At 40.9% G+C, this 23,959-nt stretch overlaps 2 protein-coding genes across 2 annotated transcripts; both read left to right on the plus strand.

Annotated features, from left to right (window-relative positions):
• The first annotated feature begins 2,488 nt into the window (after nt 1-2,488).
• On the plus strand, nt 2,489-7,183 carry wnt8b (wingless-type MMTV integration site family, member 8b). Its single transcript, XM_008278824.1, has 6 exons — nt 2,489-2,559; nt 3,256-3,289; nt 4,370-4,508; nt 5,094-5,219; nt 5,323-5,465; nt 6,614-7,183. Exons 1-6 carry the CDS (start codon nt 2,489-2,491, stop codon nt 7,181-7,183), a joined length of 1,083 nt encoding a protein of 360 aa, XP_008277046.1.
• Nucleotides 7,184-14,935: 7,752 nt separating this feature from the next.
• On the plus strand, nt 14,936-23,874 carry hif1an (hypoxia inducible factor 1 subunit alpha inhibitor). Its single transcript, XM_008278827.1, has 8 exons — nt 14,936-15,335; nt 18,686-18,936; nt 19,465-19,613; nt 19,758-19,903; nt 20,056-20,162; nt 21,269-21,332; nt 21,432-21,542; nt 21,856-23,874. Exons 1-8 carry the CDS (start codon nt 15,156-15,158, stop codon nt 21,910-21,912), a joined length of 1,065 nt encoding a protein of 354 aa, XP_008277049.1. The 5' UTR covers nt 14,936-15,155; the 3' UTR covers nt 21,913-23,874.
• The last annotated feature ends 85 nt before the right edge of the window (nt 23,875-23,959 follow it).

Here is a 23,959-nt window from a genome sequence, read left to right on the forward strand (position 1 = left end):
GTGAAGAAATATTTGATACGTGACAAACAAAAAGCACACAATCTTCTGTGTATATTCACATGAAAAGCTGTTCATTGAGACATTTCCACTGTGCAGCATAGTGACATGTGCATTTTTACCTTTGTGGAAATCACCGGATCTTCACTGACAGTCGTACAATGCATGCAGCACATGCATTTACATACTGATCCCATAAGTTAACCAACAGGAGTTAACTATCTCTGAATGCTTTATCTTCTTCCATCTCGCGGGTGAGTTACTGCAGTTCCAGCTTCGGTCCCACATGTTTTCAGACATCTTGTACTTGTAAATTGAAAGCGTTGTCTCCTGTCTACATGCCTGAGCTGATAAAGATCCACTTCTGTTGTTTATTCTTGGCACATGTGTCTCACCTACATGAGCCGGTGATGTAGTCGTACAAAAGAATGCTGCACGTGTGTCGCCACCTCTACATTTTTTTCATGATCTGCAGATATGGTTTGAACATTCCTTGAGGTTACAGGTAGGGCAGATTTTTCTATGTGAAGCATTTCATGTTTTGCAGCCTCATGTGTACTTAAAAACAGATATGTTGATCCTTTTTGTTATCCCTGTGGCAATGTAACATGGGTTGACTTTAAAAATGCCCAGTCATCATTTAACATTCCTGCTGATGTATCCCTGCAGTATTTAGTGGGCAAACAAAAAGACAAAAAATTCCATTCTGGGGTCAATAAGGAGGTTTCATGCCACCAAGAACTTTCACCCATTTAAGGATTTTTTGCACTTGCTCCCTCTGTTGGAGAGTTACATTATAGCAAGTGAATGAATCACCACAGTGCATTACTCCCTTGCTCTGTGTAAAAGCTCTAAATGTGATTTGCTTGTAGCAATTAATTTATATTAGGAAGAAAATCTAAATTCTGGAGTCTGGGGTTGCGGCCACCTGTCTGAGTCCAAATGTACTGAAAGTGGTGTCATTGCTGCTGATCTCTGTGGCCCCAGCAGTGACATCAGCCCTCTGTCCATTGGCTGCTGACTGTCAGGCCATCCTCTGGCTGCATGTAACACCTCAGTGTTGCAGCTCAGACAGTTCACTGTGGTCACACAGTTGTAGCTCGATGAGCGTGTCCAACTGAGAGGAAGGTGCTGCTGCTGACCTTTTTTTTTTTTCAGAAGAATCAAATCTGAGTCAGGTTGATTGAAATGATTCAGATAAATTAACTCAAAGTTTAACACATGCATATTATGTTGGGTACAAAAAATTTCCCCAGATTTAGAGCACATGCTGGCAACAATTATTGTACACTGTGGCTCTGAGGCAATGACTTATTCACCCAATGTCCCTTTTGGTGATGCTTTCCTACTTTTACTTGTCATTTCTCTTTAAATCTTAATCCAAAAACATCCCTCAGAAGTTCCCCCTCCTTCCAAATCACTTTTTTTTTCTTCCTCTAATCCTAATTTGCACACAAGAAGATTGCAAAAGGCCTGCCTGCGCTAAAGGAAAGGGACCTAAGGGTCAGACGGGGTTATTAAGGGAACAACCCTTCATGCAGTGTTAGGAAAGGACCGTCTGGATTAGTGATGCAAATGTCTCTACGGCTATATAATCAATAGCTACGGGCCTTCGCTGTGTCCCAATCCACCTTTTATTTTCTGCTGGAGGGGGATCATCACTCTGAGAAACTGTCTCTGTTCAACCCTCCGGGCTCCTAAACCAATTAAAATCATCCCGTGGTGAATTTTAAAACTCTGGAAAAATGCGAACATAAAACACCACGAAACGCTCGCATCACCTGCAGCTCGAACCAATTCAACTGCGCGTCTCTTGTGCGCAACGGGAATGGACACGTTTTACGCACGCACCTGCAGCTCGTTCCTTTGCAGAATGTTATAAATAGAATAGTTCCTCTTTCAAATATGACCGAATTTGTGATTCAGCGCTGCAGTTTGACCCTCTGAGTGATCGTCCCTGTGCTCCAGTGTGATAGACGCTGATTCAATCAATTGTGAATCCACGAATTACTTCAAGAACAAACAGTAAGAGGCGGCCTTTTTATCTATCAAACTAACAATTCGTCTTCCACGGGCCTATCTCCCACTAATCCCTGACAATCAGCTGCGTGTTTGATATCCTAAATAAACCCTTTTTCCCGAGCAGAAATTCAGGGGATCAGTGTTACACTTTTCCTATAGGATTAAACGGATCTTCCTTTGCTCTTGAATGGAGGCAGGGAGCCCACCGTTGCCCGGCCCTGAAGGCCCAGGGTGCCTTTTTTGATCATCTCAGTCTCTCCTTGCTGCAATACTTCTGATTGGCCAAGAGGGTAAGAAGGGGGAAAATCTTTAATTAAGCAGATAATCTCTTGTTGGGACGAGAGCAGCTCCATTTCAGAGCCCCCTCCTTGAATCCTGGAAGCCCCTGGTGAAGTTTCATGTGCTGGTAGCTCAGTCTCCTCTCCATCGTTACAGCGTCTGCAGGCTTTGGACGAGCTCACCTGTCAGGATGTTCGTGCACTGGGAGGTTTTCTATTACATTTTCATCCTCCTGGCTCACATGAGGTCGTACTGCTGCTGGTGAGTTTCATTTTCATTCGCAATTTTGGTACATTTTCTCATGAATCGTTAGATGAATATTCAAAAGGCTTAATGTTGCTTGATTGAACACACAGAGGTAGATAGACATTAAACACTTGTTTTTTTCCTGCATATATTTCATTTTTTTACAACAGTGCCACTTTCTGATAAGATACCCTTTTTAAAAGGGATTATAAAGTGTGATTAATGACCTTATCAGAGTTTTATTAAACATTTACAGCTGCTTCATAGATTTGTTTTAACCCATTTATAAAGAAAACTTTGGTGAAAGTTTCTTTTTAATATCTTATAAACAAAAAAAAGGGCTGCAGATGATCAAAATGAACCAAAATCTGGACCAAAACCATCGAGCTTAACGCTTAAAACTGCAGCCATGATGCATTTAAACCATTTATTAATGATTTACTAACATTTATAATGGCATGCTTGAGGACATTTGTACATGGATTACCCAAATTTATAGCAGCATTATAAAAATGACTAATAGAATGAGATTTGAGTTGCCTCAGCTCTTTCATTTCTAAAACTTTCCAGCAGTATGGTTCCCTTAGGGTTTGGATGCCCACTGGTGTCACAGTTTAACATGTTACTAAGTGCACTAATGAGAGATGTTAGCAGAGGAATTTGCGAAGGACACTGAGCTTCCCCGAGTGAATAAGCTGTCTCCTTTTCCAGGTCAGTGAATAATTTCTTGATGACTGGACCCAAGGTAAGCCAACTTTCTTTTGATCTTTTCTCTTCTCCTTTTCCCAAAAGAGAGAGGGAGAGAAACCGTGGTCCTTGTCGGTATCTCAACTCAAGTGTATGCACAAGCTATGGTACCTGTCTGTATGCAACAATGGCACTATATCAGTGATATTCTTGGCCTTTTGTGATTTCTTTTTTTTTTACCCCCCCTCCGTACACTTGACCTTATTCAGAGGCTCTGTGTATCCGTGGGTTGAATGTGTTAAGAGGCAAGGGCAGGCATTGCTGTAGTGGGTGGTCATCATTAGAGAGCCAGACCCCTGTGAAAGAGGTGGTACTCCATCTCCCTGAAGGCCACTTGAAACATATTAGTTATATTATCATTCACACAGTCTGAACAAGCAGCAGAGCAACAGGCGAAAGCCAAGGACAGAGTGTACTGGTCCGACAAAGCTCCACATTCACTGCGGCTGACAGAGTTTAAAAAAGTTTGTGTCTGAGGTCAGTTTGACTCAGTTCACACTTTTTTTTTGTTGCGAAACTGACAAAACATCATGATCTGAAACCTCCCAAACATTGAGGACTTTTTATCTGCTCTTCCCACGTTTTGAAACATCTGTAATAAATTAGGTTACGTATTGGTCAACAGTGAAAATATATAGATGTTAAAGAGGCTGGTTCACAAAAGTATTCCTGGTTTGACTAAAGTCAGACTTGTTTTAGAAATTCTCTGAAGTACTCTGATGGCTTGTTGGATCTACTTGCAAAAATTATCAACATCGGAACAATTTCCAGCCTCTGTTGAATCAAACTAGTGACTCTTTGGTATCTGTCTGAAATGATTCATTAATGTAATTTATATGCTACTCATTAGGTTGGATTCATTAGATACAATGCAACCACTTAAATATCTTGCATCAGGCAAATCTTCCTCAAAGTCAGTGCTAAATTCAATAATCTAAAGTGTATTTACATGTTATGAAATCATACAAGATACTTTAAAAGCACACACAGTTCTTGAAATCACAAATGCAAATGATGTGAGATGCCTGCACGTAGTTTTTTGGGTTTATATCATACCGTATCCCTACTGCTGCTGCAGGCATACCTGATCTACTCCAGCAGCGTGGCGGCCGGAGCTCAGAGTGGCATCGAGGAGTGCAAATACCAGTTTGCATGGGATCGCTGGAACTGCCCCGAGAGAGCCCTGCAGCTGTCCACACACAGCAGCCTGCGCAGTGGTAAGTCCAGCGAGCAGAAAGCCTTAACACCATCTCAAACATCTCTACGCAGCAACCGGGGCGACGTCCCAGCCCCGAATGGGAAACACGGCCAATGGATTTTCAAAGGTGTTTAAAAAAGTGTTTTGTCGCCCTGTGTTTCTGTTTGTCTCAAGGTTCTGTGCTAGTGGGGAGGGTTTTATTCCTTTGTGAAATAGAAATGTTTGCTCAGTCAAAAGATTCATCACCCTCGGGGATAGTTACAGTTGCTAGAGGCAGAACAAACACGCTAATCCATTTCAAAACATCCCCACAGAATCAGTGCCTCTATCTGCAGCTTATGAAAGCAATAGACTGAGATTCACAGGGACAAAGAGTCAAAACTACAAATAATACAAAAATCTGCTTCACTTAGGCATAGTTTATAAGTGTAATAAAAACTGGTGTCATGGTAACAGAACAGAATATGGAATGTTGACCAATACGTTTGCAATTAATTTAGTTTACCAAGGGGCGGAGATTGTAATGTGATGTATATATATTTAATAGAGTAATTTGCATGATGGGACGAGATCGTGTTCATTTAATGAGTCTCTCTGCCGACAGCAAATCGAGAGACGGCGTTCGTCCACGCCATCAGCTCTGCCGGGGTCATGTACACCTTAACCAGGAACTGCAGCCTTGGAGACTTTGACAACTGTGGCTGTGATGACAGCAGGAACGGACAACGAGGTCAGAAAAATGCACGTATTTGTGCATAAATATTGGATGATGTGTAAAAGAAGCATTTGTACTTCTTTTGTAGGACTTCCCAACATTGTTCCTTTGCTCCTAGGTGGTCACGGTTGGCTCTGGGGCGGCTGCAGTGACAATGTCGGCTTCGGCGAGGCCATCTCCAAACAGTTTGTGGATGCGCTGGAGACTGGGCAGGACGCACGAGCGGCTATGAATCTTCATAATAACGAGGCCGGGCGCAAGGTACAGTAGGTGCTCTCTTGATCAATTTGGAAGTGAGAGCCCTTAGTATGAGATGTAGTACGATTATACAACGTTAATTTGAGCCATACAGTATTTAAAGTGGGTGGCAACTCGGTTGAAATTTTGAGAATCTCTCATGGCCCTCCAACTGATTGCAGAGTGTAAAGCACCTTTTGAATCATTTTTCCCTGCTCAGAATTACACTGAGTGTGCCACCCAAGCATCCCTTTCACGCTGCTATAAGTGAGGTGCCACTCGTCCCCAATAATAACAGTGTGTTCGGTGTACCAGAAGGGCCTATTTACCCGTGCTGAATGCTCCTTATGACAATACCTCAACTCAAGAATCTCAGGATCACTGGTGCAAGCTTAATTAGAGATCCTGGGGAGCCAGACATTGCACAGCATTCTGTATTATTCTGCTTTTTAAAATAAGTGTTTAGTTTTATTCTTGCAATAAGGATCCCACATTTATGTTGGTCTTTGTTTGGCCCCGGGGGAGTCTGAGGGGACCACAGGCATGCAGCTGAAGTGCTCTTTGTTTACGGTGCCTTTGCTCCCCCCTGTTGGGCCCTGGGATCCCCATGGCACCTGGAGCATCATTGTAACAGAAAAAAATGGGGATAGAAAGAGAGAAAAACTTCTTTTTCATTTCGCCACTCAATGGGACTCTCCATTGGGTCTTCTCACTCTGGAAAACATGTTGATAATGAACATGCTAAATAAATACTCCTATTTATTCTGGGGGGGACAATAGGACTCGATGTGAAACTTTGATTCAGCCTCACCTCAACAGAAAGTTCATCCCCTCCTCGCGGAAAGAAAACGCCCCTTTTCAACCGGCAGCTGTTTTGTGTCGGGTAAAGTCAGGAGACACTGAGGGGCGACAAAGAAACTTCCTTTCAGTGCATTCATTCCCTTTTTTTACTTGACTGGAGAAAATTGAGAATACAATCGGTTAATTTGACAACACATCAATCAAGAGACAATGGAGATTTTACACGTTTGTACGCACAGTTATACCTACCTGTGTGTTGACACATAAGCACAGTCAGTTTATATTTCGTACGTTGCTTTTCCTATGAGTAAATCACAATATTCTCCAACACGGTACAATGTAAAGTGAATCTTCCCTTTCTGTGTCTCCAGGCTGTAAAGGGGACCATGCAGAGGACATGCAAGTGCCACGGGGTGTCGGGAAGCTGCACGACTCAAACCTGCTGGCTGCAGCTGCCGGAGTTCAGGGAGGTGGGGAACTACTTGAAGGAGAAGTACCACAGAGCTCTGAAAGTGGATCTTCTGCGAGGCGCTGGGAACAGCGCAGCCAGCCGGGGGGCCATCGCCGAGACCTTCAGCTCCATCTCTCGCAAGGAGCTGGTCCACCTCGAAGACTCCCCCGATTACTGCCTGGAGAACCGCACCCTGGGGTTACCGGGCACAGAGGGCCGCGAGTGCCTGAAGAAGGGCAAGAACTTGAGCAAATGGGAAAAACGCAGCTGCAAGAGACTATGCGGAGAGTGCGGGCTGGCTGTGGAGGAGCGCAAAGCCGAGATGGTGTCGAGCTGCAATTGTAAATTCCACTGGTGCTGCGCGGTGAAGTGCGAGCAGTGCAGGAAGACAGTGACCAAGTACTTTTGTGTGAAGAGAGGAGGTCAGAGGGGAAGAAACGAGAGCGCCAGCAACCGCAGAAAGAACCTCAGAATGAGAAAGAAACACTGAGCATTCTCATCACTTCCCCCGTGTGCCGTCACCATATTTGTGCCACTGCAGCTCCTGTCCACACACAGACTCTGCATGCATGACCAGTTAGTGTGTGTTTGGGGTGAAAACTTAGCAAAAAAAATGTAATTTCAGACCATCTTCTGTGTCCTTTTTGTATTAAAAGTTAATGACAAGGGGGGGATGTGCACAAAGTTACATGATAGAGATGAGAAGGGGCGGTTTTTTACAAGTTTTGTAGAATTTTTTTGGTATAAATGTATTTAAGATATATTTTTATATTTTTTACAGCATTTTTGAAAAATCACTGGGTGTTTGAAAAGGTTTCCTCTGACAGCAAAATCCTCCAGAACGTTGTTTATTTATTTTCATGCAGACACAAAAACCTTGGAAAGACTTGACTGGATGATGTGGCTATTGGCGTATGAAACTTTTAAAACTCAACATTTTCAAGGATTGATCAGGTTGTATCCTAGCCATCTTTGTACATTTCAACTATCAGTGTTAAATTTTAAATTCATTTTTACAAAGAAATATTTGGGTACAGTTTGCTCTCCCATCACGGCTCACCCTGACCCTTGCTGCCCTCCTGATGTATTTAATTGTACATAAAATGAAGCACTTTGTACTGTACATTGTTAATTTATTGCACAGCATTTCCTAGTTTTGCTTTATTCTTAGTTGCCTTTGTTTTTTTTGTTTTGTTTTCTATTAAAATGAAAGAATAATAAATCCTTCAGTCGTGTATATCATTCAGCCTGAAGAAAGTTCCCGTCCTTCTTTAACACGCTCTTTGTGACAGTAATACCTCATGGTTTGGAGTAAACACCACCGTAGTCTTCGCGTTGCTCCCACTGGGGTTAGGATACTCTGGGGCAAACAAACAAGAATAGACAACCTTCCAGCGTACTCTTCCTTCCATCACGCCTTTCTCAATTTCGCCTCAACAAATACCTCCCGTTCTCTCCCTCATCATGGTAATCCTCAAAGAGCCCCCTAACTCCTGAGCGCTTGGAAGTTTCTTCACTGTTTAATACTAGTTTAATTAACTTTGTCCAGACAGAGTAGGGCCTTGGGGGTGGAGGGCATGAGGCAAGTTGCCCTTAAAAATCATCCCGCCTCTAATTTTGTATGCTAATCTTCTTTTTCACGCCGCACCTCCTTAGGAGTGGGGGAAAGAAATGTTGGGAAAACTTTGGGCTGCCTGTGCAAGGCTTCCTGTGGCTGTTTTATTTCTGGGCCCACCTATTTGGATCCTTTCACTCCTCTAGGGCCTTCCTTTGCTCGATTTAACAATGAATGCAGAGCTAATCAGCTCTCTCGGAAATGCACCACTGTCGAGGAAGGTAATCCCTTCTTCTCTACTCTCAATGGGCTGTCGCCTTCTAAAGGACTTTGGGAAAAGGCTTTGCACAGATTCACACTGTTCGCTCAAAAGAAGTTAGTTCAAGTATTGTGCCCAAACAAGTGGGTTTTATAAACACATGCTTGCCAGGATACTCACCCCACCTGCAAGTAAGGAGCGCCAGGCCCAGGCAGACTAGCACATGGCAGCCGAGGCTGAAACCCTTCAGACGAGAAGAGACATGAAAGGGGAGATTAGAGGTCCCATTGAGAAGGGGGCGTTCATTTCTGCACCTTCCTCCTTTTACTCAATAAAGTGTCAAGGAAACACCTTGTTGACATCTTATTTACCAAATAATGATCATAATCAAAACTCCTCTCTCCTCTGATGACCCCTGTGGGCTGGCTGGATTGCTCTGCCTGGCATGCAGCAAAACCCTCTCACCAACAAAAGGTCCGGCATACCAAAGCTTTTGCCCTGCGGCTCTTTGGAGGTTCTGCAATTTGCTGGTGTTAGTGACTAAGGCTCATTCAGTATATTCAAAGGTAATGCAAAAATATAATTAGGACAACCAATTTAGATTCAACTTAATAAAGCCACAATGCAGTGACTCTCATTTGGACTTTTTTCTTCACGCTGTCATGCAGTAATTCACAGAAGTTTGCAGAAGTTCACACCCACATGTAAAAAATAATCCCGTAAAACTGAAGTAAAATGCGTGAAAATCATATTTGTTTAAAAGCTCAGCAGGTGTCACACATTGATTCGCTTGTTCAGGAGCAGAGATAAAAGAGGGCATCGCTAGAGAAGGCAGCAAATGAAGATAATGTGATGCGCAACCTGAAAATTAAGTTCAACCGAGAGAAGCAAAGATCTTGGGTCAGCTCTCGAGTAAATTCACGTTTAAATTACGTAAGAGTACCACTGCAACCCTTAGTCTTTGCCCTGCTGTACAGCGCTTTACTGTTTGTCTTTAATCACAGGTGTGCTCTATGTTCAAAAGATAACTACGGGCACGAGATTCACATGAGCAACCACAGACCACAGCCGGAGACAAACACCGAGCGTACCCTCAAATGCAGCATCGCATGCTTGAAAGAAAGGAAGGCAGCTGAACTGAATGAAACAAATGTAATAGTGGACGTGTGAAACAACACATAGCGATGATCAGGACACACAGTTTCCCCCCGAGCAGAGAGTGACGCGACCTCTGACCGAGGGGTCTGAACTTCCGTCTCTCAGGCTGGCCCTGCCATTTTCAATCTGCTATAACGCATGAGCGCGAGGTGATAGGGAGAGAGGCGACACAACACGGGAACAGTGTGGCTTTAAGCTGTTGCTTTCTGTCACAGCTTAAACATTCAATCTGAACTTCTGATCTAGAAACACAAGAGATAAAATATGTAAAGTCGAACACACCTGTTGCTAGATTTTTGAGTTTTGTGAAGTTTTTGCTTAAAATAAGACTTTTTTATCAAACAGCTTTGGCAAATAAACAATGAACAAATATGCACAAATGGGGATTGATATCTCTCAGGTAGCAAACGATAATGCAAACAATTAAAATTGGGAAAACGACTTATAATGCTTCAGAGAATCCTTCACTAATAGGATTTATGGCTTAGGGGTTCTGGACCTACAACACCTACAGGGGCGAGGGTCAGCGTGAATGTGAGAGAAAGCCAACACAGATGAGTACAGATGAGCGCCACATCCACCATGTGCTCGTTTGCCCATTTGTTAGCAATGATTGCGTTCGTTATGAATTTGCAGCAGTCGCCAGATGCTGCCACCCTTCAGGAAACCGTTTTCATGGCGGCTCCCTGGGAGACGTCTTTGCTTTGTCAGCTGTCCATCAGTCGGGGAGCAGGCGGCAGTGGTGTGTGTGTTTGTTTCTATCAGCAGGATTGAGATACGAGCTGTTTTTTTTTTTTTTTGGCCACTCACCAGGGTGTTCTACTCTCCCGGTTGTGGGTATCTGCAAAGAATTGGGGGAGAAGAGCATCAGAGGGATCAGCTCAGCTCAGCTCAGCTCACTGATCTGCACAGGAAACACAGAGCATGGGAACCCACCAGGGAGCCCAAACCGGTCCCTGCCGTGGAAATCTGCTGAGAAAGCCTGACTCAAGAGAAATACCTATGAGGAAATGCTTTTGTATCTTTGAGCCAACAGGATGTCATTTTGTAACTTTCAAATTAAACTAACAATCAGCCAAGTGATTGATAAGGTGCGCTCCGTCTAGTTCAAAACCAGCGTGATGTTGACAGAACCGAACGAGGCCTCATCAGCTGATCGGTCCACTGAGCAAGGTACAGTGTGCACTGCTGTCCGCTATCTCATGAAGAAGCATCGCCCAGTGATCAATACAGTAATCCTGGGGCTATGATGGCCCCAGTTAAATATTGGTTCAGGATTTCAAAGGTGTTTGCTTAGCCTTCGATTACCACAGTTTCCCACAGACACAAAGACAAAGAGAGCGGAGGCGACTTCGACACTGCAGCTACCGAAAAACACTGTCACCTGTCACGCGCTGTGCTTTATTTAGATTTGGCTTGTTGAAAAAAACTAGACCTTTTGATTAATTTAAAGTAGCAATAACGTAATATAAAAATAGCCTTTGACATGTCGTGGCAGGAAGACAACAGGTTGGACTGATTCCAACCACTGAGCCACTTAGAATCGAGCTTATTGTCATGTCTTACTTGGATGATTAATGGATTAAATGTTAACAGAAACAGGCTTAGTTGTGTTATGACAAGTAATGTACACAGACAAAATCACACAAAAAAATACAAATGACTCAGTGATCCCTCTTTGTGCCAGTTATAATAGTTTTATGCTGCAGTTCATCGAGGTGGAGGCAGCGTCACCTATAATAATGTTAATTTTTTAGAAGACAATCCTACATTTTGTATGATCTTGATCTGAAATGTGACCTGCTGCTAAATGAATGCAGCAGAGTGGAACGTATTCGTATGTATGTAGCAGAGTTATAAGTAGTATATGGTTGAAATACTGATGCAACAACATCATGTAACACGATTCCCTTTAGAGCTCCACAAGTGCAATAACACAATATAGCACTGTTAGTCGTCATAAATTTAAAACACAATTACACATGTGTGTCTTACAATTGGTTTACATCTATCCATCATGCCATGTACATATCAGCACATAGTCCTTTTGTATTTCTTGTCTTGTTTCATACTATGCTTCATTTGTATCCTGTAACGTGTGAATTTAACCAGCGAGGCCTCAACAGTTCAGTCCACTCAGTTCTCGCCTCGCGTTGCAATCACGAGAGCATCATTTTGCATACTTGCAGCTTCTGTTTCCACTTTCCCCTCCTTTTTTTTTTTTTTTTTTTTGCCATTTGCTACTAAATGTTAACTAAATATCTGTTTAGCTTCCTGAAGCAGAAAAATCTGCTGGATGTTCCCTGAAAATTTAAATTCTTCCTCGTCTATCTTAGCTCAAAACTACAGTTAAGTTAAATCTAAATTTTTCCGCATTGTTAAAACTGCTCATTCAGCTTTTACCACGCTCTTTCACAGCTCTGTGTAACATCCCTTAAGTTGTTCCTGTTTTGGGTGGCCCAGTGGTTCACTCTGCTGCTCGGCCGGGGCATTCCTCTGTGTAGTTTGCATATGTGGCTTTCTGTGGCTGCTCTGGCTTCCTGCCACAGACGAAAACATGCATGTGAGGGTAACTGGTGATTATAATTCGCCCGTAAGTCTTAGTGTGAGCGGGCATGGCTGTCTGACTCTTTGTGTAGGCCTGTGTTGGGTTGGAGACCCGTCTAGGGAGGAAGCTGCCTCCCCCCCACAGTGTCTGCTGGGTTAGACTCCAGCCCACTTTGACCCTCTACAGGATGAAGTGTGTATAGCTCATGGATGTATAGTTAAGTGTTTTGTCATCATGTTACACCAGTTTAAGGTGTTACTGTTCAATCAACTTTCTATTATTATTGTCATTTAAAAAAAAAAAAAAAAAAGATTCCTTTCCTTTTCTTAGAAATTTTATATACTGGCACTAATTCATTTGGGTTCAAATTGTTTTTTTTTAGTTTTTTTTTTTATGTCTGTGATGTTCTTAAATCATTTTATATTGTTTTATGTTTAATGTGACCTGGAGGAAGCCCACAATAAATATGATTGTGACTCTGTGCTAATGAGCATTTAGTATTTGTGTTTCCCTGTCAATTACTGTGATTTCTACAAGTAGCAAAAACAGTAGCGTTGTTTATAATGTCTGATGTAAAATTGGTGTACTTCAGGTTTGAGTCTAACCAGGCACTCTTGTGGCATGTTGCTGAGGATGTATGTGAACCTTCCTATGCTTCCTCAATCATTAGTAAAACAACTAATATCTGTAACAATTCATGCCCATATTATTTATGTTATATCTATCCTGCATTCCTTAGTGGAGACTTACTACATACAGACAATGATTAATACTAGTAATGCAGTGAAAGCTAGATGGCATCATATGAAAATGTCTTCATAGGAGATGTAGTAATTGTTTTTTATTGTAACTGTCTATTGTATTAAGCACTTTAAAATGCCATTTGCTTACAGCTACATTATCGCCTGAATGCTATAAATAATTCATTTAATGTTTTTGTATTCTGCTTAAACATGTCTCATGGGGGGTCCCTCATGTAAAGAATTCCTGACTGTAATAGTTCCTCATATGTAATAGGATGATCATACATTCTGTGTGAAAAAAATGATTAACTACAAAGTCTGTTTCTATCTGATGCAATTACTGCAAATAAAAAGTAAATATCTACAGCATAAAAGTATTTTTTTGTGGTGATGTGCATGTTTTCAGTGGCTTTTGCTTGATTGTAATGGCCCTATTTTAGTATTTTATCTTTATTTTATTCTACAATGGGATTTTCAAGCTGTTGTCCTGTTTGCTGTGCGTTTTGAGTATTTCATATTGATTTTTACTTTGTTTTACAAATTGATTTTATGAGTCTGTATCCTGTCTTGCTTTCTGCACATGTTTCTGTTGCTGCTTGTTTCACAACATGTACAGCACTTCCATCAACTCAGATTGTTTAAACACGTGCTATAGAAGTAAGCTTGGTTTGTTTTTTTAAACACTTGTGCCCTGAATATGCAATATCCCGTTCAATAATGTTGCTCGCTAATAACAACAAATTCTTTAAAAATCTTGAAAGACGTCTGCTTTTTTATCTGCAGACTCAATTTAGAGAAATTAGATTTTAGCCTCTTAAGACCAGAGCTCTTGTTTGATATGCATGTTTTTTTTATTCCTACTTGCTCTTTGATCTTATCAAAAAAATATAAATAAAATAAAAACATATTTTAATATATATATATATATATATATATATATATATAAATATTTTAAAATTAGAGTTTTTTTTAATCTACAAAAATCAATTGTAAAATAATGAAGATAAAAAAATACAAAAAACAGACAAATTCAAATTAAGCAGTTTACAAACAAAGAACAAAAAACATTGAAATCCAATAAACCAAGCCAATAAATTAAGAAAAATACAAAAATGCACAGACAACTACATTCAAGTTAATTTGCAAAAGGAGATAAAGATAGTGCCATTATGCCACCATAAAGTTTAAGTGCCTTCTTTGAGATACAGAATTTTAAAGAGTCTCTCGGGGACTCCAGCTCACACAGGAACACATTAAACGATGGTTTGACTTTACTAAATTTGCATTTGTGCATGAAGAATTTGACCATAATTATACAATTATTTAAAATAAAATCCTCATGTTTCTCTTCCAAAGTGACTCCAGATTTAATTTCTTTGTATATCAATGGTAATTGATACAAGTCATTATGAAGAGCCCAGGCACAAAAACTACCCCAGAAAATCTTTGAAAAAGTACAAGAAAAGAAAAGATGTTCTTCTGATTCACTGTTAGTGTCACAAAATTCATATTCATTATCATCTATGTTACATTTGGAGAGTAAGAATTCTTTACAGGGATAAATGTTATTAATTATTTTGAAATGCACATCTTTAGCTTTGTGAGGGATAGGACATTTTAGATAATTGCATATAATTTTCTTAATTTTAATTCTTCCAATAGATGTTGTCCTCTCAAGGGCGAGGGAAACACATTTTTTTTGGATAGTACGTTTCGCAAAAATTTGTTATTACATTTTTTTAAATCTACAAATGGGCAATTTTGAATGGAAAGAGGTTAAATCTATCTGATGAGTTTTTTTTTGTTTTTCTGAAAAACTGCGAGTAAAGTAAATACAACAGCACCCTCTTGTGGCAGAGGTGTGTTAGTACAACCGATGCACTGAGTCCGCCGCGGCAGCAGGGGTCGCTGTTGGAAAGTATGAGTTAAAAATGGCGCCAAGTGTTTCCCTGAATATTTGAACGTGCGTCGTTGGTTTCGTGGCTGTCAACACGGTGTGTAAACACCTACACGGAACAGAGCTGCAGAGAGAGCGCCGAGCTCATTCCCTTCACTGAACCCATACATGTGAATGGGACGGCGTGTATGGTCGTCCGGCCGCTGACCGTGAGTCCCAGCAGGAAAGCGTCGAGGGGGAAGAGCCGCTCTCCGCCTCTTGTTTCATTGTGAGCAGCAGCTAATCGGCGCCCGTCGACAACCATGGCAGCGGCGACCGTCGTGGAGGCTGATCCGGCACCGAGCGAAGGAGGCGCCGCTTTCTCCGGCGTCCAGAACCGGGGCTGGGACGAGTCTCAGCTCCGACAGTACTCGTTCCCCACCAAGCCCATTCCCCGGCTGTCTCACACGGACCCCCGGGCAGAGATGCTAATAAACAACGAGGTAAACGCATGCTAAGTTAGCTGGCTGAAACTTTACTTTACTGACCTTACTTGCCCTGTCAGCGCAGATAGCACTCTCAGGTGTTTTCATATCAATAAACTGCACCATAAACCTCATTTTGATAACAGTTCAGGTCAGGAAGCTCATTTAGGTCAGAAACAGCCATTAGTGCACATTGTCCTGTCAGAGTACAGCAGCGAGGGACTGAAAGCGAAAATGATTTACTTTGCGTAGGCTTACTTCTCAACCTGGTGTAAAGCAGAAGATTTTAGTCGAATAATCGATTAATGCAGACTATTAAATTACTCGACATCTATTTTAATAGTCGATTTATCAGTTTGACTTGTCTTTAAAGAAAAATACATATATTTGAATATATTTTTTGTTTTGTTTACTTGTCTGTGAAAGCATATTTTGGGGTTGTGGACAATTTGAGAACATTATTTGTTGTTTTTGGATGCTATGATCAAAACTTTTCACCATTTTCTGACCTTTTGTGGCCCAAACAACTAGTAAATCAAGTGAATCATATAAATAATTGCACAAAATAATGCTCTGGGCAACATCGATTAACATTTTTCACCAAACAGCTAATCAATTAATTAATAAAATCATCAACAGATTAATTGATGATGGGAATAATCTTTGCTTTAGTGCCCTACATTGCTGGAAAATGTATTCAGACAAGTAGCCTGATTTTGGAGAGCATGCAAGTTAGCTTTGTGTTTAGTCCTGAGATCTAAATAAGCTCAGATTAACCAGTCGGCTTCATATTTGTGATCAGTTTTGCATTATTGACAGTAATTTTCTTCCCATAGAAACAGGTATTTTGCACTTTTCATCACATGTGCATTAAACTAAGCAGCTCCACTATATGTTTTTGTTTAAGTGTGGCTTTGTTTGCTGTCGGTACGCATTCTATAGTTTTGAAAACAGTAAAGCCTTTCAGGAGCCAAGTTCAAGGGTAGTCCAAGTAGTGACTAGTTTACCTTTGTTGTCAGATAAAAAGCACCTCCTGACACCATTGAGGCTTGTGCGCACTGAATGCAACATGTTAGAAAGCTAATACCAAAGCAGTCAGGAGCAGCTTGTCTACTGTCTGTGGTCTAATATGGATTTCCCCTCCTCTCCTCCATTCTATTAAGAACTTGAACAAAGCTGTGGGTTTATGTTTAAGCATGACAAATCAAAATGGAATGTGCAGATAGTCTGTTTGAGAGCATAATAACATCTGTGTGGGGGCCTGAAGTACATATCAGACTGGTGTTTTTCTTTTCCTTCATATACCGACTGCAGTTAACGTTTTCACTCGAGGAGACAAACCTCATTCCATCTCACATTGTTCCTGGTGTCTGTTTTAGCTGCAGCATTTCCCAGAAGGCCTGTCTACCTGTTAAGCACAGACAATCGTTGGCCTTCGTTTAAGCTTCCTGATGGGCAATGACTAATCATTTATGTCTTTCATATAAGTGGATGACTGTGCTTGTATTTGCATTTCAAATGAACCGACTCCCATGTTTGTCCTCCGTGGATAACATCAGTATCACATAGCAAGAGTTTAATTAGTTCTAAAGAATATCTCAGAATTTTCTCACCGAAGACGTGGAGGACACGTTTAGTTTTGTTGGGAAGGTTTCAAGGGAACATTTTGGCGTTTGCTGCTGTTTCCTTAAGATTGCATTTCACAGAGCGAGTTTACGTAATCGTGTTTCACCCAAACATAGACCAAAATCATATTCTGCACTAGTGGAACTGAACCTCTCCCTTACATGCTGCAAATATTTGTATCAACAAGAATAGAAATTTGTCATCTTCACTGCTTCTCAAAACGAACCAGCTTCCCGTTCTCTGCTTTTGATTGCACACTTACTGAGACGATTTCAGCTCATGAGAGTTATTTTCCAAGAATAGTAACAACAATCTTGTCAAGAGAACTCGGGCGCTTTCACTTCATTTTGACGGTCTTAAAATAATGGCAGAAGTGAAATGAAAAACATCCTGAACTCCTTTCCTTTGCTGTTTCAAAACCCGTGTGAAAAAAAACACTTGGATACAGATGTTGATGTGCAATTCTAAATGTTTAAATACTTAAAATCTGCCAAAGAAGCCGTGAGGTTGAGGCTGATATGCTAAGTAGGTTAGGAGGGCAACAGAATCAGTCAACAAAGTACTGATGTTTGCATAGTGGATGATTATTATTATTGAAAGTTGAAAGCTATAAATCAGTGCATGTGTTTCCTTTTATTATAAATGTAGTTACATTATTGGAAATTTATAACCTAAAACCTGTGAAGAGTGAATGTTATTTGTTTGGTATGTGGAAACTGGAGAGGTCAACTGCAGTTCGAGCAATCCACAAACGAACAGGTGAATAAAAACATAAAATTCATGGTTATAAAAATCATGGCTGGCAATATAAGTGACCTCTTAAACTTCCAATCACACCTGAGAGATTATCAATAAGAGCAACACTGATGTCCAAACGTGGCATCTTCATACAGACAGTGCCAGCATCCCTATTTAAACTGCGTACAAAACTGACCAGTGATCATATGTGCATGCCAGCAGCATTAAAGCATTATCAAGATGTTAAGACGCGTTTCTGTTATTATCCAAAACGACGCACGCAGCGCGCAGGCGTGAAAACCAAACCGATCGGTGGTCGATGAGCGCGCCCCCTCGGCCCGCTGCTTCTTCTGCTGTACATAAAGGAACCACAAAGCAAGACCCGATTCGCTGCATTTACAAGCACACTGCAGTTAATTTTAACAGATTCTGGGCTTTCCAGCGTCGCTTTTTAATTAACTATTCGCCGCTGCAGACTCTCCGCAGAAAGTGAAACCGGTGCAGTGCTCGAGAGGCGGGTGTCGGGAGCGCGCTCAGCGGTCTACGTTCAGTTAGTCACGTAGCCCTCGGAGCTCTGAGTGTCTGCTGCCATGCACGCTGCACACATGCATGGATTACACAGGGGTGTGCTGCAACTGATATACGTGCAATCAAAAAAAAAAAAGAAGAAAAAAACATAAAAAAGCCTTTTGAAGACTGTTTTTGCAGTTTTATTTCATGCATAGATGGTAAAGTAGATGTTAAGTGAAACCATTATTTACAGTTTTATGCTACCAGAAAAACACATCCTATTTACCAAATAATCCTAATGAAATTATACACTAATACACAAGTAATTATTTTTAAAAACCCCACGTTATAATTGATAATCCCTTTAGTAGGCTCAGAGTGATTATTGCTGAATGCCTAGAGAGATCTTACTTATTTTTTCCAAGTGTATAAGCTAATTTAAACGGGATAAGCAAATGTAAATCTAAACTGAAATGTTCTCTGTTTGTTTTCAGGAGCCGGTGGTTTTAACAGACACAAACCTTGTATATCCAGCTCTTAAATGGGACATTGCGTACCTCCAGGAGAACATTGGAAATGGAGACTTCTCTGTTTACATTGCAGAAAAGCACAAATTCCTCTACTACGACGAGAAGAAAATGTCTAACTTTGAGAACTTTGTCCCCAAGTCTCAACGAATGGAAATGAAATTTTCCGAGTTTGTGGATAAAATGCACGAAACGGAGGAAATGGGAGGAGAAGAGAGGTAGGATATAGGGATATTTTAGTTGGAACTGTGCACTGCTGAATATGGTGAAAGCTGTGTTTGTATTAACCCTGCCTGGGATGATGCTCGGTCCCAACAAATGTCCCTGTTTTAAAGCTCAAACAGCAAAATGCGATTGTTCTGAAGGTGTGTTTGACATCGAAGGGTGTTTTCTCTGCACAAGAAAGTGGAGCTAATGACTAAGCAGTTATGCAGGAGACTCAGCGGAGCAGCGTATTTCTGTGACCTGACGTGACCTGGCAGCACACACCCAGATCGTTTACTGAAGAGAACTCACTGTTGAACTTGCTGACACTCTCAGTGGCTTGTTATCTGTTTGGATTTACACTGTCCACCCACCTCAATGTCATATTGCTCTTCATAGTTTAAAGAAGATGTAGTCAGCTGAAATAGAAGTACATTGTAAACAAGCTGATATCCTGCAGACACAGTTATAAGCACTCGTTGAAAATTTCCTCCAAGTGGCTCATACACTTTGCATGTCTGTTTTTCTCACAAATTCCAAAGAGTATACCTACAGCAGACCCTGAATGACACAGTAGGAAAGAAGATAGTTGTTGACTTTCTTGGTTTCAACTGGAACTGGATCAACAAGCAGCAAGCCAAGAGAAACTGGGGACAGCTGACATCCAACCTGCTGCTCATAGGCATGGAGGGTAAGCTTCACCCAGTAGGCACCCACTGCAGAAGAAGCGCTATAATATCTCTGCTGTAAAAACATCTTTCATTTCACTTCTGTAATTGTAGACGCTTCTTTTGTTTTGCACACTGCACGTTCAAACAGTTCTCTCTCGCTTTAGGCAACGTGACACCGGCACATTACGACGAGCAGCAGAACTTCTTTGCACAGATCAAAGGCCACAAGAGATGCATCCTCTTCCCTCCAGACCAGTTTGAATGTCTCTACCCGTATCCTGTCCATCACCCCTGTGACAGACAGAGCCAAGTAAGTTAAAGATGTGTAGAAGCACAGCAAGTTTTAATGACATAAACTACATTCATGTTATTGTACTCAATGAACTCATTGATATGAAGACATAAAGAGGCTTTGTTAAGACAGTATGTTCACATTTTGCAATCATTGTTTGTCTTTTCTAGGTTGATTTTGATCATCCTGACTATGAGAAGTTTCCCAATTTTAAAAATGTTGTTGGCTATGAAGCTGTAGTGGGCCCCGGAGATGTACTTTACATCCCAATGTACTGGTAAGAAGTACTTTTATGTGGCTTTTCTGTAGAAATAATGCATACAGACATCATTTACATAGAGAAGCTTACTATCTCTTGGGCTCTGAGTTCTTGGGAAGCCAGGCCAAATCATGTTTCTTCAGAATTTCAAAGCTCAGCAGGGTCATGGTGTTTCCTGTGCCTCATTAACTGGTTCTGAATTAGTAGACATTTGTGTAATCGAAAGTGTCTAAAGTGCAGCTGCAGTTGTTAGTAATAAAGCTGATGTGTTGGAGCACAAGTCCACAGTGCAGGGCATTGGTGGTTATTTCAGAATTGCCCTTGAATCGTAATTATAGTAACTGGTCGTTTCCTTGGTGAGCATCAAACTTTACAAACTTGTTTAGCGTGCCACTTTGCTTTGCAGCATGTCTTGCTTGTTAGTGAGCTGGCATCATGTGGTGGAGTTCTCTTTATTGCATAAACCTGCACATTCAGTAACAGTTTCCAAGCGAAGAGGAACTACATCGTATAATGTCTTCTTGGTCAACGTCCTTTAAGAAGAAACGTACATAAGGTCAAGGAAGAAGCAAAGTTAGACAAGCAGCTGTCACTCCACTCACTTGAAATGCCCACACACAATAATTACACTTCCATGTATCTGGCGCTTTCTCATTTTCCATGCATGTATTACCGCAAAGAAAACACGTGAAACGCTACAATCTTTGTAAGCCTTGAGTGTAATGCCTTGTGGATCTGCACATGGACAGCTGCATACACCACAGACATGTAGCTGTTATTAGGTCAGTGTTATACTTTATGCGTCTGTGAGGATTTGCTTGCATCCGTGTGGTGTAAATTTGTCCTAAATGTGCTTAAAATTTACGTCGCGTGGACTTTCATGTATTTGCAAATGTGGAAAGTATAACGTAGGCTTTGTACTACTCCGTCTTTCTTACTTGGTACACGTCTGAGAAGCTCTAATCTTTGCTCACTTTGTCTCACCACATTTTATTTTTACTTGCTTCCTGTAGTGTCTCAAAGCAATGCCTATTTGTGTTTATGACATTGGTCTTGGCAGTTTGCACAGAAAATTCCTTTCTAACAGGCGATTTGATTGATTTATATTCTTCTTCCTCCTTCAGGTGGCATCACATTGAATCACTGTTGAATGGCGGAGTGACGATCACTGTAAACTTCTGGTACAAAGTATGCAAATTTATCTCACTACAACTTTAATATTTGTGCTATCTTTGCCACTAGATGTTTCTACTTATGATTTCTCCTCTGTTTGACTCTTCTCTTCAGGGCGCCCCCACACCCAAGAGGATAGAATATCCTCTGCGAGCTCATCAGAAGGTGGCCATCATGAGAAATATCGAGAAGATGCTGGGAGAAGCACTCGGAGATCCACAAGAAGTAAAAGCTTTTGGTTTTTTTATACTGCCTTTGCTGTTAACAGTGTACTGATTGCATAAGTCACGCATGAATGTCACACTGCCCGTTTCTAGAACATCAAATCAGATCCACATTTAGGTCACCTGTTAGATGAAATCCCCGGGGCATGCCGACCCTTCCAGCAACCCAATTAATGTGAATATTTATGGCTTACCTGATTTAGTTCAAAGGAGAGATATATATGCAGTTAGGGACAGAGAATAAAACAGTGTATCATGTCTGACTCTGTGAAGTAGCTCATCCTAAACAACAAATCCTCTCTGCTTTTCTGTAGGTCGGACCTTTACTGAAAACGATGATAAAGGGGCGATATGACCAGGATCTCAGTTAGAGGCCTCACCATTAAAACTGTTAACTAGACTGCTTCAGGAACTGTATGCATGTGAAAGTGACACTGCTGGTGAGTGTAACTCGCAATCTGTCTTTGGAGCTACGTAACACTGCATGGCAATAAGCAGCCATCTTGAAAAAAAAAAAAGTCTGCTTCAGTCTCCTCCGAGTGCCATCGTCATTGCAAATACAACAATTACGGAAGAATCCTTCGACTAGCTCACGGGAATTCAACCTACTTGAAGAAGTTTGTTCTTTCGGTCCTTGAAGACAAGGCCTAGTTTGGCAGAAGTCCACATGTGTTGATGTCAGTCAGTTATTTCTCAACAGTCCAGTCCAGCTAACGAGTGTTAGCTCTAATCGGGAATTGTGTGAGATTGGTACCTTTGGAGCAACCTCAATATTTTGACCACTAATGGATGGATCAAAGGGTATTACATATTTATATTTACAACACACGCACTAGTTAAATAGAGGACTTTACATATGGATTGACTCAGTTGTGGCTTGATTAGTAACTTTGTCCTGACTCATATCCTTCATCTGTATCACAAAGACAGCTATGCTACTGAGTGATTTGGAATTATTTATCGACATTTTCTCCACTAGTGACGTGACTTTGGGCAGCGATCAGCAAGATTTTTGGTTTAGCGTAGACAGCGTAGACACATTCATTGAAACCACAGAAGTACAATGATTTAAAAACTGATGAAACATGATTAAAAATGTATGGCTGTGATAAAAAAAAAGGATGCTCATATATTCAGTTGAAGGAATATGTGACCTCTATAAGCTAAGTTCTTTTAAGCAGAGTGATTGCTTTTTTGTTTTATAAATGCTCTTGCTTGTTTGGTTTGTGTTTCAAGGATTTTATCGGATGTGCTGTTCTGCATACAAGAAACAGATGAGGGAGTGCTGAAAATACATTACACGGTGTAATTTTGGTAGTTCATTTTAAGAATCAAAAGAAAATACAGGAGGCTGCTGTGTTGTGAAGAAAATTCTCAGAGTAATACAATAATAATACAATTGTGAAAACTGTGACAGTAAAAGTGGTTAAATTGCATAAATGATAGATTTATGTTAAAATGTTATCAGCTGACTGCACTAGGAATGTAGCTTAGTACAGCCATCGCAATGCAATAGACGGCACCATCTAGTGGCCAGGTTTGCAAATGCATGATGAGCTTGATGTGTTTCCTGACCCGTGCACGATGCTGCTACAATAATTCAGTATGTCGTAGTGAATGCAGCAGATCTGAGATGAAATAGAGCTGCAGTGTGTACAAAAGTCCTGATACCTGTAGATCAACAATCATCTGGTATCCAATTCTTTTTACTTTCACACAGACACGTGTTAAAGCCCTCCAGCAACATTGGCAGCAGAGACATACATGAAACAAAAGGGGGATAATTTAATGTACTGTGCTGTATGTGCCAAACAACACACGAACCAGTTAATGTCTACCTTCATAATTAAACTGTTTTTGCTTGTGAAATTAGATGGATCAGCAAATAGGGGACTTTAAAATACGAGTTTTTGAGAGTTTTGTTTTGTCTGATTGAGGTTCAAGCCTTTAATCTATTAATGTGCATCTGTGTTTCATACAAATCGCACAATGATCAAATAATAAGTGCTCATTCCTCATCAAAAGATAATTTACCAGACAAAAGACTGATGTTTCATCTCTTCTACTGATAGGTTAATCGTTTACTTTACGTGCCTTGCCATACGTTGGCATTGGCATTAAATGTCGCAGGAGCTTGATTTTTAATTTTTCTATTTTATGGTAAAAACGTTTGTTTTCACTCTGGCATTAAACAGCTTTAAAGGTGAGACTGACGGCCGTTGATAGAGATGTAGGCATGTTTTTACTGACGGGTGCCTGTGTTTTTGTTTTGTTTTGTTTTGAACATGTGGTTTTCTGTTTCTCTGATTAAAGTTTGTTTGCAAAGTTCTAAACTGCAGAACTGTGAATGATTATTGAAAATGAAGCTTTTAAATGAGCACCTTAGGTAAGAAGAGTAAATAAATGCACACAATGTGG

This window comes from Stegastes partitus, unplaced genomic scaffold (assembly GCF_000690725.1).
Source record: "Stegastes partitus isolate 25-593 unplaced genomic scaffold, Stegastes_partitus-1.0.2 Scaffold133, whole genome shotgun sequence".
Taxonomy (NCBI): Eukaryota; Metazoa; Chordata; class Actinopteri; family Pomacentridae; genus Stegastes; species Stegastes partitus.